This window comes from Euphorbia lathyris, chromosome 9 (assembly GCF_963576675.1).
Source record: "Euphorbia lathyris chromosome 9, ddEupLath1.1, whole genome shotgun sequence".
Taxonomy (NCBI): Eukaryota; Viridiplantae; Streptophyta; class Magnoliopsida; order Malpighiales; family Euphorbiaceae; genus Euphorbia; species Euphorbia lathyris.
Window position 1 is genome coordinate 24,716,157 of NC_088918.1, and position 14,987 is coordinate 24,731,143.

Consider the following 14,987-nt stretch of genomic DNA (forward strand, 5'->3'; position numbering starts at 1 on the left):
TGATTGATAAAAAAAATATAGAAAGGACACACGTTAATGTTCCTTGATATACCTCTATCGAAGGATCCCAATAAAAAAAATTAGATGTAACTTTTTTATTATAAATATATTAACATAATTCAGATCTTTTTTTTTTAACCAACATAATTCAGATCTAAAAGCTCAAAAAATATGAAATTTGGGATTTAAATTTTATTTATTATTTACTAATATATTTTTAAGGCTATTATCTTTTAGTGGTAGAGTACATAAATTAGGACATGATGATGATGATGGAGTGAGACAAAGTTGATTGTCAAGTGAATTTTGCAACTATTATTGAAGTGTTAGTTGTCTTACACGTCATATTATATACAACTTTTAGAGTTATATGTTCATTTTCAAAGAAATCTTTATTTTGGAAAAAAGACTAATTCATCTTTTTCTTTATTCTTTTAGGAGGAAGAAGAAGAGCCCAACAAGAAATATCATTCTTCCAGAATGGTGAGTAACATTTATTTTTGACGTAATTACTTTTTAATTTACATACTGCATAAATGAAAAAAATTGCATTGAGAAACTAATTTAATTTGAAGCTTGAACTAAAAATAGAAATGACAACAAATCTTTTTTTCTTTTTTTAGTTTTTATTTCTTTTATAAAGTTGTCTTACTTTTATGATCAAATGGTTGGTCAGTCCAAACTATATTTATTAAAAATACCTTACTTTCATTCTTCCTTTTTCCATCTTCAAACCCAAAAAAACTTTGGTAACTCTAACCCTATCCAAAAAAAAAAATCTAGGTCATCCCCACACTTTCTTGCCATTTTAATTGATCGGAGTAAATCAATAGTTTACCTCGTGTCGTGACCTTTTCTATTGGGATAAAGATCTAAAGATCTAAAATTATTGAAGTGTATTTACCCTAATGTATAGATTTCTAAACAATTTTACTTCTGCTAGTAAAAATTTAAACCAGTTGGTTTATTATTATTTAATTACACATCAGATCTCCCAAATATCAATTTTATCTAAAATATTTATTACGTATTTGTTTGATATTGATTTCCTAAACTCTAAAAGAGGTTTTCTCAATTTTTAAGAAATGTTTGGTAAATGCAAACTTCTTTTTAGAAAAACGGCAAAAGATACAATTTGTAGTTTTTGAAGAAAGCAGTTATCATAACTTATCAATAAACTTATCAAGAACTTGTATTTACTAAACACGCACTTTTACTCACAAGGTTATGTTGGTCACAACAGTATCAAACTAACCCTATATTATTAACATAGGTATAAATAACAATCTAAATCTACGGCATATAAGTTAAACACGCACAAAGACAGCTGAAGCGTTTAAAATGTTTACCGTGTTACTAACAAAGTTATAAAAATTATATCTCAAAATGCACAAAACTGCTCAAATAATATATCGAATCATTATCAAACAAACTTCATTCAAATTATTCACTAGGTAAGATAGAAATTGATCTTGCATTGAAACCTAAAAAGTTACTTTTAGGCTTAAAATACTATTTGACCCATGACCTATTGAAAATGTTAATCTTTTTACAGCTGGCTCATTATTTGGTAACACTTACCCCTCCCTGACTTGCTCAAAATGTTAATTTTTGCACAAATGTTACTAAATAATAGATCAAAACTTCACAATTTAATTTCTTGTTTGGATAGGATCTAAATTTAGACCTTATCCCTTCTTCTTATACATAAGAAGTAAGAAATTGAACTTTAGTAAGAACATCCTTGAAAGAATGATGACCTTGATCTTTAATCCAACATAAAACAATGAACAAAAACACTTATATTAGCTAAAACAATTGAACTCTTATTCAGCTGCAAGCTGTTGGAAAGGAAAAAAAAACAAAAAAACAGCCCTGTAATCTCTTTAACTAGTTTGCCATTGATTTTTCAGGCAATTACAAATTTAGCAGTGCTAATACCTCAGAAATAACACGTGAATGGGGTAAAATATGGATAAACTTACTAGAATAATTAGTTCAAAATGAATAGGAATTGCATTATTTCCACAATAAGAAATGGCCCATAAAGAGAACAATTTTAAAAAAGAAAAAACTTAATAACAGTTACTATGGCTATGTAACGTTTGTACCCAACAATACAAATCTACAAAGCTTTTCGACATCATAATTCTAGTCCGGTACCCTCTCTGCGAATTCATCCTAGAATAGTTGTCGGCCATTCTCCACTAATCCGAAACCATTCTTCGTTTGCTATATGCAGACTTCCCCACCATGTTTGTTCCATAAAAAATGCTTGTTTTCATGATGGCCAGTCAAACTTCAAAAATTATCTAGCATCTGCCCAATGCTATATCCAGGATCTTCTCAGTAGATTATTGGAGAACGATACGTAATCGATTCGTTTTCCAAATTTACAAGGATCACTATACGATTTGATCATTCCAATACCAAGCACCTCAAGAAATCAATTGTATATAATCCCCCCAATATTTTACACAACCACAAAATTTCCATCACAAGCCAAGTCCAACCTGAAACCCAATAGATATAACAGTATGAAAACTGAGCAATCATTTGTTCCGCAAACAACGAAATTAACAGAATGTAGCATTTTGGTATCAAGCTTAACTCCATTCTTCATTAAATACATCACCGCAACAATTTACAATTCATACCGTTTGACTGCTTTAGCTTTTTCTTCATAGAATAGGCAAATCTTAATAATGAATAAGAAAAGAAAATGCATGAGAAGACAAGTTCAAATTACCTAGTCTCTCCAAAGCTTGAATGAAATCACCTTCCCTGAACAACTCTGTAATTAAGGACCAGATCTTCTGATTTCTTCCATATGTAAGCTTTCACTGTGGCTAAGCTCATTTCGGGGGATAATACCTGGAAAATTCACAATAATATCAATGAGATGAAGTAACAAACATCCGTAGGAGAATCAAGTAAAACAATATTTAAATCACAGTGGATTGATCATGCCCATTGCAGCTTATCTGCTAGACTGGCACTTCATTTGAAAAAAATGAAAAATAAAAATGATCAACATCATATTTGTATATCTGAACATGCAAAAAGTATCATTGATCCTAGTGGGGCAAACTCCAATGTGATTATGCAAGCAATATCACTGGTTTTCCTGCAGAATATAGGCACCATATTATTTATATATTTGCATCTCTACAACTTTTTTATACTTTAAAAGCTTGTTAATATTCATGCTGATGAATTCTTCGTATCTGTAAATTTTTCCAGGGGATATTATCAAATTTAAACGTTCATATCCAATCACCTGATTGTTACACAATATCTCTATTGAAGGCCTAAGCTTTTGCCAAGGCTTCAATCCAGCTCGATAAGAGCCATCTCCAACTGCAGAATGCTGCAACTGCCCACCACCAAGCCCAGGACTAAATGTTCCATCGGCATTACCATCCAATGGCTTGTCAAGAACCATCTTTTCTATGACATAATTAATAACCTGCATAAACAGAGACAGAGAAAATGAAGTTGGAGACAATGGAGTCTTTGACCAACCCTTTCTGAGGGCGTAGACAAAGCACGACCTAACACAAAATTTATGGTCTTCTTCCACATTTTGTACTTAATGTCTCTGAAGTTGCTGAAAATACATCTTGTTTAAATGTCACTAGACATCTTAAGAGTCTCTTGCACATTCTGTATCTGCTGGGTCTTAAGTTGCTGTTCTTGTTGCATGGAAATTCATACCAGGAAATTATGTTGGTAATGAATATTTAAACAAGATGTTGGGAACTAAATTTCAGGGCAAATATGCAAACAATAAAAACATAGGGATATATTTGTAAATTTTAGACTTATAAATGCATTAGTAAATATTTTTATACAAAATAAAATAAAATATCAAATACAAGTTCCATTAAAAGGAAGAAGCAGTATTTATTCACTCCGAAAGCTTGAAGAAGATAATTTAGAAAAATTGGAGACCAAGTGTCCAATAATTGGCACATGGTGAACCGGTTAAGAGATTGATTAATGTGCTATGTAAATGCATTTTATTCCATGAGGGCGAGCCTTGTCGCAACGGTAAACGTTGTTGTCGTGTGACCAAGAGGTCACGGGTTAGAGTCTTAGGAGCGGCCTCTTGCCAAATAAATTGGTAGGGGAAGGCTTGCTCCCAGTACACCCTTGTGGTGGGACCCTCACTCAGCGGGGACGCGTAGTGCACCGGGCCGCCCTTTTTTTTTATAGAAAGTTTACCGAAACCAAAAGTACAAGTTTTTGAAGGTGTTGAACACCCAAAGTTTCCGTTCAACAAATAAACAATGAACATGCCACATTAACTGTAGTATGGAAATCCGAAACTTTTAACTAATTCATCATTATATATCCTTCATACGATCTTTATTTCTTGAAAAAACTGAATGAAACTTACTTTATGTATTCTCAGTATGCGGGGTGCACTTAGCTTGCCTTGTGTGAGGATTTGGACAGCTGATCCTTCACATGGATGCAAATAAAAGCTACACCTGTAGAAATTTAACAATTTTAATTATTCACCTTTCTTATGATAAGAAAAATACCACATTTTGCTACAGTGACATTTTTGGACTAATCTTTTGCTCTAACGTCCTTAGTTGTCCTAGGAATCAAAGTCATAAAGAATATTACCTTTTCTTTTAATGTGTTCTAGAATAGAATTCTATGCCCTACCTATTCAACATCCATTATCAAAATTTGACTCAATTAGGATTGCAAAAAGTTTTCGACCTATATAAAAATGCACTCAAATTCATCATTAGATTGAGTTGCTAACCCTTACTATATTCTATATTTCATAGCATTCACATTTTTCTCTTTGCAAATGTGTACTACTTTCAGTCATAAACCTCTCATATATAGTCTCCTAAAGAAGAAAAACAATTTCGGCAAAAATAGAAACAAATGTTCAAAAAAATGAGTCACCGTTGCAAGTGCAGAAAAACTAGCACACACAAAATAACATAGGCAATAAGTCCAAAGCACTACTTGCTATGTTCTCTTTGAGGAATGCGATTATGCAACAGGCAATCTAAACACCACCAAGGGAAGTCCTTGTCATCCTCAGTTCCATCTAAAGCAGTAATTTTCTTTCTCCATGGACCTCCTTGAGAGCCTTCAGTAATTATCGAAGGAGGGGAAACTGTTGAAAATTCGAAAGGCGGATAAACCAATGAATCACTTTCAGCACTACCATCTACATCTATTCTGGAATGAGCAAGACTTCTAGGAGTGACATCTTTCCCAGATAAAATGTCCCCATTAGCTGAAGGTTGAGATCCAAGTCTTTGTTTTCTTTTGGCCTGCCAAGGAGCCGCTAAACCTTTTAATGTTTCACGAGCTAGATTAACCTGCAAATCATGGGACAATTAGATACAGCACCTAAAATAATTTATCAGTAATCTCAATGGTTGATTTATTTGACTTTCAGTTAATAATTTACCTTATCATCCTCAGGCTTTCCAGCAATATTAAGGTCAGCGGAATACATCTCAGCATAAAAGCACTGTGGTGTATCCAAATGAACCGACAAGCTTCCAAGCCTTGTATCCACAGTGAACCACGCAGGTATGCTCACCTAGAGCAATGGAAAAACCAAATGTAAGAACTACTAATAATTGTAACACTCCAATGAATTTGTGAAAAAATAGATCTTAAATACCATTTCAAATAATTGTTCCTTTTTCTCTTCAAATGACACCTGCGGAAAACCAAATTGAAAATACAAATAGTTATGGCATTATACTGAACCTGAAAACTTCAAATACGAATATCAAAACACCAATTACAAAACCATATCAAGCAAAAAGAAATTGGGAAGGGAAAACAAGATGAAACCTTTCCATAGTCCTCAACTACAACACCCCTTGTGATCTCCCATAGCTTTACTGAACCAGCAGTATCCTATCAAATAGTTGCAAGATACAAGTCTTGTAAAATTCAATTTGTACATAACTATAAATGTACGTAATAGAGAAAAAATATGCTAACCTTAGTCAAAACATGCCTTCTATTATTTAAAATTTCGTGCTGGACTATTGCTGGAATTCCAGGAACGCTCAGGGTTGGTTCTTTATATACAGGAACCTAAGAAATATAAAACAATGAAACCGATAAGAAAATATGCATCTCATATTCAGAAAAATACGAAGGCAAAAGGATGCAGTGAGCCAAGAGTGTAAATATGCATTGAAGCAAATTATGATAAATCAAAACGAAACTTCCTACAAGCATAGCATGACAAAGATTACAAAGAAATTTGATAAGAAGGATTGTGAACAATAAGCATCACTTACTGGGATAGATCCCTCTAAAGAAACTCTAGCCCTTGAAAAAGACAGGTTTCCAGCTAAAAAAGAACCGCCTTTTTGAAAGACGTTTTGAGGATTGCGTACTTCAGCAGGCCATCTATGAACTGAAGAATCTGTTGTAGCAGCCCATATGCTATCATCATGTAATGCCAACTGCAAAACTGGATGCTCATTTGTGCAAAGCAAAACACTCTCTCTTGTTGCTAAATCTGTCAAGTATACCTGAGGGTATATACAGGAACCACTATCAAATTCCCAGTGTCAAAATTGAAGTAAAGAAGATATAGGTGAATGTGCAGAATGAGTTTAGCTCGGAAAAAATAGAAATCTACTTACAGAAGAATCCCTCCCTCCGCTATAAACATGACTGAATGATGGAGAGCTGGCAAGCGCCCAGACAGAATCTGTATGCACAGCGTACGAATGTACACAACGCTGCTGACCAAGGTCCCATAGTCTATAAACAACCAAAAGAAAAAAAAACAATTAGAGACAATTTTACACCTTTTGATGGTAAAGGAAAGTAGGGACATAGCAAGGATAAAGGATGATGAGTATACTACAAAGAAAAAGACAAAACCAGAAACAGGGAGAAAGTTCCTAAAAAATTTCCACCTGATCATTGAATCAGAGGATCCTGATAAGCAAAACCTGCAAGAACGAAATTTAGAAATTCTTAGCAACTGACTAAACGAAACAGATAAATCGAGCAATTAAACCACCTAAAATGACAAGCAATTCATCAAGAAGAGACCCTGCTGCACAACCATCAGAAGCTGCTAAAATATAACATTTGCAACTACTTCTGCATTTAAAGTATTCACGATCAAGAAAAATTAATGCATATACACACTGTTTTGATATAGCTTAGTTTCTGGGTTTGTTTTTTCAATCCATTTGCTAGTTTGAGAGGCGAGACATCATTTCATCTTAAGCCAAGCCGAGATTCTAATTTGGTCTTTATTCAGTCAGGCAACCAAATCATCTAAACTGACAAGCAATTGATCAAGAAGAGACCCCACTGCACAACCATCAGAACCTGCTAAAACATAACATTTGAAACTTCTGTGCTTAAGGTCTTCATGATCCAGAAAAATTAATGCAAAAACACTATTTTGATTTAGCTTAGTTGATCTGTTTCTGTTTTCCAATCCGTTTGCTAGTTTAAGAGGTAAGCCTACCGAGATCCTAACTTGGTCTTATTCTAATGCAGTCTAATAGCATCAATTATCATTGGATATTGGCATGGATAATGGATTCATCCTGAGTTATCAGCGATTGCTTCAGGAAGATGTTTGAATGTCTGAGCTTGAAAAATTCTCAACAAAAAAGAACTATCTTAGCTGTTTCCCCTCTTTCCTTTTCTTTTTTTCTTTGATCACCTTCTCTCTCTGTTCCTAGTTGACACACTTCTCTCTTACTCCCAGTTATAACTTCCCCGCTTCCCACCTGTCTCTTTCTTCTCCCTGTTAGAGATGGTATAAAGCTACATGTTTCAAACTCTTAAAGTCAACCCAAACTTCTGCTTTAAGATCTAACAGTTCATATAAACTAATTTCCTAGCACCATTGACATTTCAGCAACACCACCATAGTTTCATCTGTATAATGTAACTTAAATAAAGCATCCAACATCAAGATGCAAGGAGTTTCCATAGGTCAAGTTAATAACAAAATCCTCTTTCAAACTAAATTAAGAAATCAAACGGACAGACACCTCAATTTTTACCACTTCCTTATCTTTTGACCAGGTAAAAAGTAAACTAGCAAGAAGTGCATTTAATACATCGGAAACAAAAATTCTGAGGGAGCAGGATTTCCCTCAAAAAGTGAAATATGTTTAGAGACATAGAGAGATGACTGCCTATTTCCATCATTATTTGCAAGTAAAAGAAACTAAAATGAACTTCAAACCTAAAAAAAAATCAGCAAAACCAATATAAGAAATTTTAAAATGGATGCGGACCCATCCAACAAACCTGCCAGTAGAATCAAGAAGCAAAGCCCTAATATTATCATTATGCCCTCTTAGCTTCATAGCCTTTGAACCAGTTCTGGGATCCCACACACGCACAACCTGTGGGGACACAAGCAGATATAAAATGTTCTCATCAAATAAACAAACCTTACAAAACCATGAAATGAGCAGTGCTCAAAGCTATGCAAAGCTTCAATACGACTTCTTGATATTCTTGCATATATAAATAGCACACTAACACAAGAAATGAAGTACATTGATCACAATAATATCAGATTCTACCTTCTCAGTTCCACCAGAAACAAGAATAGTTCCACTACCATTCATTCCCAGAGCATAAACTGACTCCTTATGGCCTTTGGCAGTGATTGGGACATATCCATGGGATGGAGTATGTGTGGATATGTTGTTGCTTGAGCTAATAGTGCGCAAACTTGAAATGGGCAATGAATTACCAGTTCCATTAACACCATTTGAACAATCATCTTCCATTGCATCATTTGACTTGGAAACAGGAGCAACTGCTGCTTCAAGGTCCCATATGAAAACCTCCCCACCAAGGCCACCAGAGGCAACAATATTGCTCTAAAATGCATGACACTAGAAGAGGATCAGAAAATGACACCAGATAATATGAAAGGTCACACCAATAATACTCCAAGCATGAACCTATCAAATTTGAAACTTAAATGGAAGTACACAACTACACATGGATTAGATATTTTAACTCATGCAGTCAATAAGATCCACAAATGAAGTGATTTAGAAATTACATTTTTTTCTGCAGCAGCGAGACAAGTAACATAGTCAGAGTGCTGACGTAGAGTCTTGGTACATGTTCCATTAGACAAGCAATTCCATGTCTGGTATATCAACATAAATAAACAACCAAATCAATGACAGGGAAACAACCAACAATCTAACTGGAGATCTTCATAACATTTGAAAATTTAAAGACCTTGAGAGTAGTGTCTGAAGAGCAGGAAACAAGTGTACTATCACCAACAAGGACAGCATCATTGACCTGCATAACCAGAAACACTCAATTATATTTTATCTCAAGCATTGATATAATCCATATCTTCTTCAAGACAATCGCGCTTTGAAGCATCTGATCAATGCTTTTAGAAGTGATAACAGGAGGGCAGGATTGATTCAGGCCGTTTCAGGCACAGTGAGTTTTACAGGGGTACAAGTTTGCATTGCTCATTTTTTACTGCAGATAATTTATATATTTGCTTTCATGTGTTTGTCAAAAAACAAGATCTACACACAATTTCAAAATTATACAATCGCTCTTTTTATGAAAGTAGTATAGCTGCACAGACAGTCAAACTTAGGGGTTATTCCAGACTAGGTTCATGTCCAAGTTCAAGCTGCAAATATTCAGACCAAAAAAAATATCATCACTGGATCCCAACTTTTTTTGTAAAAAAATAGAGCCCTCAAATAATCAAATGTTAGTTCATTACGCATTTTTGTACAGCAGCTTTGGTATCAGCTGCTGACATCTAATGAGATAAAATTACAATACAACACATTATGTTTGACAAAAATGCAACTCAAATTTCCTTCCTTTAAAATCCCACTAAATTAAGGCAGGAAATCAGTTTAACTGATATAAATTGAAAAATCTACCATCAAACAGACATTACCAAATAGATATCATATCACCCACAATAATGAACACACTGCAGCAAGAAAAAAGTAGGTACCCAATCGACATGAGACTCAAATGTAGCAGAGCAGGTGGCAGAATCTTCAGCCAATGCCCATCTCTTCAGCGTGCCATCACGACTTCCAGTGAAGAGGTAATCATGTCCATCTGATACAGATGACTTTAATACAGCCAGGCAATTTACACCAGCACAATGCTGCAAAATGGATATCCAAAAACAAGCAAATTAGTAACTATAATTGCATTAAAAACAATTGCATCCCATGTCAAAATATACAACCCAGGGCAAAATAAGTACAAGATTTTCACCTTTGTATCATCAGCATCACTCAGTACATAAGTAAACCTCTTCTCTTTGCGTGGGCGATTAGAATTGGTTGTGTTCCCTGAACTACCGACGCGATGCATCGCAGTAATCCCTAATATAATATAAATATACAGCCAGTGAATACAGCTTAGCTTGTATCTGTTTACATTCCTTTAGAACCTGTTAGCAACATTCTACAATCACAAGCTTGTTACAAAAAATTCCCACCATGTCACCTCTTCCGTTGCAATCAATACCAAATGCTACAATGGTTTCACAGTTCTCTCCCTTCTGAAGAATAGGACTATCATCTAAAATTTCATATTTCCAATTAATAAATGCATCAGAAAGAAGTAAAAATGAATTTTAATGCTAAGGTTGCGCTGAAATAAAATAGTCATGAGATGTATTTGCACTACATATCACTTTATAGAAATAAAATTTCAACATTCTAAAGAGCCAACAAAAATCAAATAATATTTCAAAAGGGATACCAACACAAGAAATCACCACTCAAGTGATAATTGAACACCAACTCAATTTTCCAGAGCTTGTGCAAAATATGTAGTAAGAATGGTTAAAATGAGCCAGCACCACAGAGCCACCAATTAATTTCGCTTATCACTCTAAAAAATTAAAATTACGATTTTACCATGCTAAAATCAGCAACACCAACATTTCAACCTATCCCACTAAGTGCACGCCTTTAACGCCCAAAATGTCAACTCCGAGACACATGAGAAAGTCGTAATCAAAATATTGCCCTCGTCGGTCACCATAATAATAATTTTAACAAAATAAAACAAACGCAGGAAGGCTCCCAGAAAAGCAATAACTCATAAATCACCACTTCAGATGAAAAAGAAGGAACAATCCAATAACCATAACTTGTAAATATTAACGAATTTAGCAAAAGGCAGTCAATATCATCTCAATCTCTCTGACAGTGTCTGGTCTCTATTCATAATTTAGAATTTTCAATTAGAGCAACCAATTAGGGATACAAAATTAAGACAAATAAGATTTAAAATAACAAAATCGGTAATAAAAATTGCGATCCAAACCCTAAAAGAAGCAACAAAGCTAATGGATACTGATACAGCAAACCACAACAGAAGTCAACGAGAAGGAAGAGATGAGGAATGCAAAAAACCGATTGACGCAATAAATGATCGAATTAAGAAGAGAGAAATTGTGCAGAGTGACTTACAGGAAGTGATGGAAATCGAGAGTGGAATCAGACAGTAAAATATAGATTGAAAGAGGTCGATTGGTAGATTTTAGAAAAAGCCCCAAGGACTCTGTGTGATTGTTTCAGTGCTATGTATTTGTCTCGTTTCGCCTTCGAGTTTCACATAGCGGAAAGAGAGAAGAGGAGAGAGGGAGGAGAAAGAAGAACGAGAGATTTGGGAAAAATCATTAAAAAAAAATGAAAAATTAAAAAAACAGACTTTGTCTATCAAAAAATAAAACTGAACGGGAAAGTGTGAAAGTCAAAGGTAAGCCTATTGTTTGTGAAATCAAAATCCTTATCTGTCATATTTCCCCGACCACACCTCTACGACGTCGTGTAGCTCAATGTATGTAACATAAATAAAAAAAAATCCTTTTTTTAAAAAGAAAGAAAGATGATATATTAAGCATTCACTCTCAAAACATTACACGGAAAATGGAAGCGGGACGGAACCCCAGACTCCACGACTAGACAAAGAATCGGAAGCTTTTGCTAAGGCATGGACTGCTTGATTCGTTGATCGACGAATATAACTGAGTGGGTAGTTTACTAAATACGAAATTGAGAATTTACAATCTCATAAGGAATTGAACTCTTTTTTGGCAATAAAACGGTTGAACAATGGATTGAAAACTTGTTTCCATTAACACGTTACTAAAAAGACTATCCTTCAACAAACTCAGACTCTCATAAACTCCAAAACTTTATATTGGAAGAGGATTTAACTAATAGTGAATAAGACAAGTTGTTACTGTAATGAATTTAGCATTGACATCCCTAACAACAGAACCAAAACTAATAAAAGAGGACTCAAAAAAAAGAGCAGCGCTGATATTACACTTCGACATCCCATTGGGTAGTGTAATCAATGATTAGCAACCTGCTTCGAACTCACTTTAAAAGCCCGTGATAGATTCTCGCTTGTTTCCAACTGACAAGAAGGTTGTAGCATTAGGCAATACCATCTAGTGAAGGGGTTTTATTTCAACGAAATTATTTCTGTTGGACCAAATACTCCAACACAGCATGGTAGCCAAAACAACTCCTTTATTATTCAAACTAAAGCATCGAAAATTCAAAAAGGAAGAGAAGGTGTCGCTTAGATCTCTAACATCTGAAATGCGCCACACATGGCGAGCTAACGGATAACTCACTAACGCACGAAAATCATTTTCTTATGTGTTCCGGCATAATGTGCAATAGGTATTGACAGCACATGCTTTTTTATAAAAAGCTAAGAGTGAGGGCATCGATTGGGACAACACCCGCCACGAAAAGTTTTTCACCTTTAGAGGCACATGAAGTGTCCAAAGTTTATTCCAAGTAGAGGTAGAAGAGCCGAAAACATCATGAACCACCATATCGTAAAGACTATGATAAGTAGCTCTCATTGAAAAAATGACTTTTTTTGTCCGTAATCCAATACCAACCATCTACCACCACCTGTATACTAATAGGAACTTGCTAAAAAAAGCTGAAAGTCTTTCGTATTAAACATATTAGTTAAATGAACAATATTCCAAAAGTTATCAACTAGGGACTTCAAAGCCGAAACAATTAAACCATTTATTTCAGTCGGGCAAGTTGTTTCAACAAAAGGATTATTGACCACATGCAACCAGAATTCCTTCTAGACATTAATTGTCTCACCCTTTTCAAACAAATTTCAAGCCCCATTTTTAATATGATATTCCGAAGCCATAATACTATGCCATATAAAGTCAGATTTATTTTTAAATTGAGAATTTAGAAAATTTAAGTTCGGATAGTACATAGCTTACAGACGACTAAGGAATTTGGGGATGAAAGTAAGCACAAGGCCCACTTTACTAAAAGCGCCAAATTGAACTCTCTAAGCTTGCGAAAACCCATCCCTCTAAACCTATCTCAAGGTTTCCATCTAATTCCTTTACTATCACCTCCATTAGAACCCCACCAGAGGGAGTTCATCAACCGCTCCAGCTCCGCACATAAGAACTCAACAATAAGAAGCAAACTCATAGCATATGTTGGAACCAACTTAACAAAAGACTTTAACAAAACTTTTTTACCAGCGCGAGAGAGATTTATTCTTACAATTATGGAGATTTTCTTGAACTTTACCTTAAACATACGGAAAAAATTGAACTTTATTAGGAGACTAAGAAAAAGCATTTAGAATAGTCAAAATATCAGAACAGAAATTCCTACTGAAAGAAATTAAAGACTTATTATAGTTAATTTAATGCTCGGACGTTGCTTCATACCTAATAAGACAAAGCTTGATCACTTCACTTGCATGACTAGTAGCATTAAAAAAATAAATAACTATCATTAAGAGAAAAAAGTTGAGAGATTAGAGGAGCATTACGCGTAACCGTACACTTATAAATAATACATCGAGACTCCAATTTAGACAAAGAAGTAAACATGCCCTCAACACAAATCAATAACATATAAGGGGAAATTGGATCACTCTGGTGGAAACCTCGCTGAGGATGAATTGGCCCAACAACATGATCATCATTCACAATGTTATACATAGCTTTACAAACACGCTGCACAACTAACTCAATCCATTTAAGATAAAAACTGAGCTTAGCCATCATTTTTCACTAAAACAACCAATTAACTTTGTTATACGCCTTCGACAAATCCATCTTCAAAGAAGCAACACCAATTTTACTTTGAGTCTTCCTTTGAACGACATGATTAAGCTCAAAAGCAAGCATGCCTTTAAATCAGAAAATATTTATGGATTAGACTTTTGGGAAAAGTACAAAAATAAATCTTGTGGTTTGGGTCATTTTCAAACATAAGATACGTGGTTTAAAAGTTGGCAAATAGGTACTTTGAGGTTCATTCCATTAACAAACATATACCAAATTGACTAATGGTGTTAAAAGTCAAAGGAAAAAGAGTTAATTTGGTCATTGTATTTATTTATTTTATAAATTAACCCCATTATTATCTAATTATCACAAACAAACCCCAAGATAAAAAAAATAAAAATCAAATACATAATTTTCTCCATCTCTCTTTAATTTCTTTTTCTTTCTTCTTTCTTTCTTCTCTTTGTTAATTTCGCATTAAAGTCAATTGAATTAAAGATTTGACATTTTAAATCAACCTAATATTCAAAATGGGTAAGAAATCATCATGTATACGGTTAACCGATCCCCATGGAAAACAATGCCAAATTAGGCTCCGGAGGAGGAGAATCAAAGACTGTTATCGATGATACCAGCCGCTCCGAACAAGATTCAGAGCAGGAACACAGTCCTAATTTAGCTTCTTTAACTGATATTCATGGAGAACATGACGACCCCTAACATCCACGTCACTCTTTCGGACGAATTCCCTTCAGTAATCTCAGTCAGGTCGATGCTAACCTAGCTCTCGCTTAACCCTCCAAGAACAGGTCTTTCTCTTCTCATCATTTCCTTTTCTTTTAATAAGGCTATTGTTGAAACACCGTTCCACAAGATTTTGATT

At 34.5% G+C, this 14,987-nt stretch overlaps 1 protein-coding gene across 6 annotated transcripts; it reads right to left on the reverse strand.

The window, feature by feature from the left end:
- Window positions 1–1,972: 1,972 nt before the first annotated feature.
- Window positions 1,973–11,716, reverse strand: LOC136206522 (uncharacterized). 6 transcript variants are annotated; one of them, XM_065997602.1, is made up of 20 exons: window positions 11,490–11,713; window positions 10,508–10,590; window positions 10,282–10,391; window positions 10,010–10,168; window positions 9,253–9,318; window positions 9,068–9,157; window positions 8,577–8,879; window positions 8,296–8,393; window positions 6,933–6,968; window positions 6,654–6,774; window positions 6,303–6,539; window positions 5,998–6,093; window positions 5,845–5,910; window positions 5,669–5,707; window positions 5,450–5,584; window positions 4,996–5,357; window positions 4,403–4,496; window positions 3,281–3,469; window positions 2,750–2,874; window positions 1,973–2,513 (listed from the first exon to the last, which is right to left on the reverse strand). In XM_065997602.1, exons 3-19 carry the CDS (start codon window positions 10,378–10,380, stop codon window positions 2,776–2,778), a joined length of 2,289 nt encoding a protein of 762 aa, XP_065853674.1. In that variant the 5' UTR covers window positions 10,381–10,391; window positions 10,508–10,590; window positions 11,490–11,713; the 3' UTR covers window positions 1,973–2,513; window positions 2,750–2,775. The 6 variants fall into 6 exon arrangements, 5 of the variants coding, with proteins under 5 accessions (XP_065853674.1, XP_065853675.1, XP_065853673.1 ...); XM_065997603.1 differs by lacking the exon at window positions 10,508–10,590; XM_065997601.1 differs by lacking the exon at window positions 10,508–10,590 and having other exon boundaries at window positions 10,282–10,459.
- Window positions 11,717–14,987: the final 3,271 nt, after the last annotated feature.

Bases quoted from the DNA above. Each gene is read 5' to 3' on its own strand.
- LOC136206522 (XM_065997603.1), bottom strand. From the start codon at position 10,380: ATGCATCGCGTCGGTAGTTCAGGGAACACAACCAATTCTAATCGCCCA. The intron at 6,775-6,932 runs GTGGAAATTTTT...GGTTGTTTATAG, and splicing joins TCCTCTGATTCAATGATCAG to ACTATGGGACCTTGGTCAGC. The intron at 3,470-4,402 runs GTAAGTTTCATT...CTGTTTATGCAG, and splicing joins GCATACTGAGAATACATAAA to GTTATTAATTATGTCATAGA.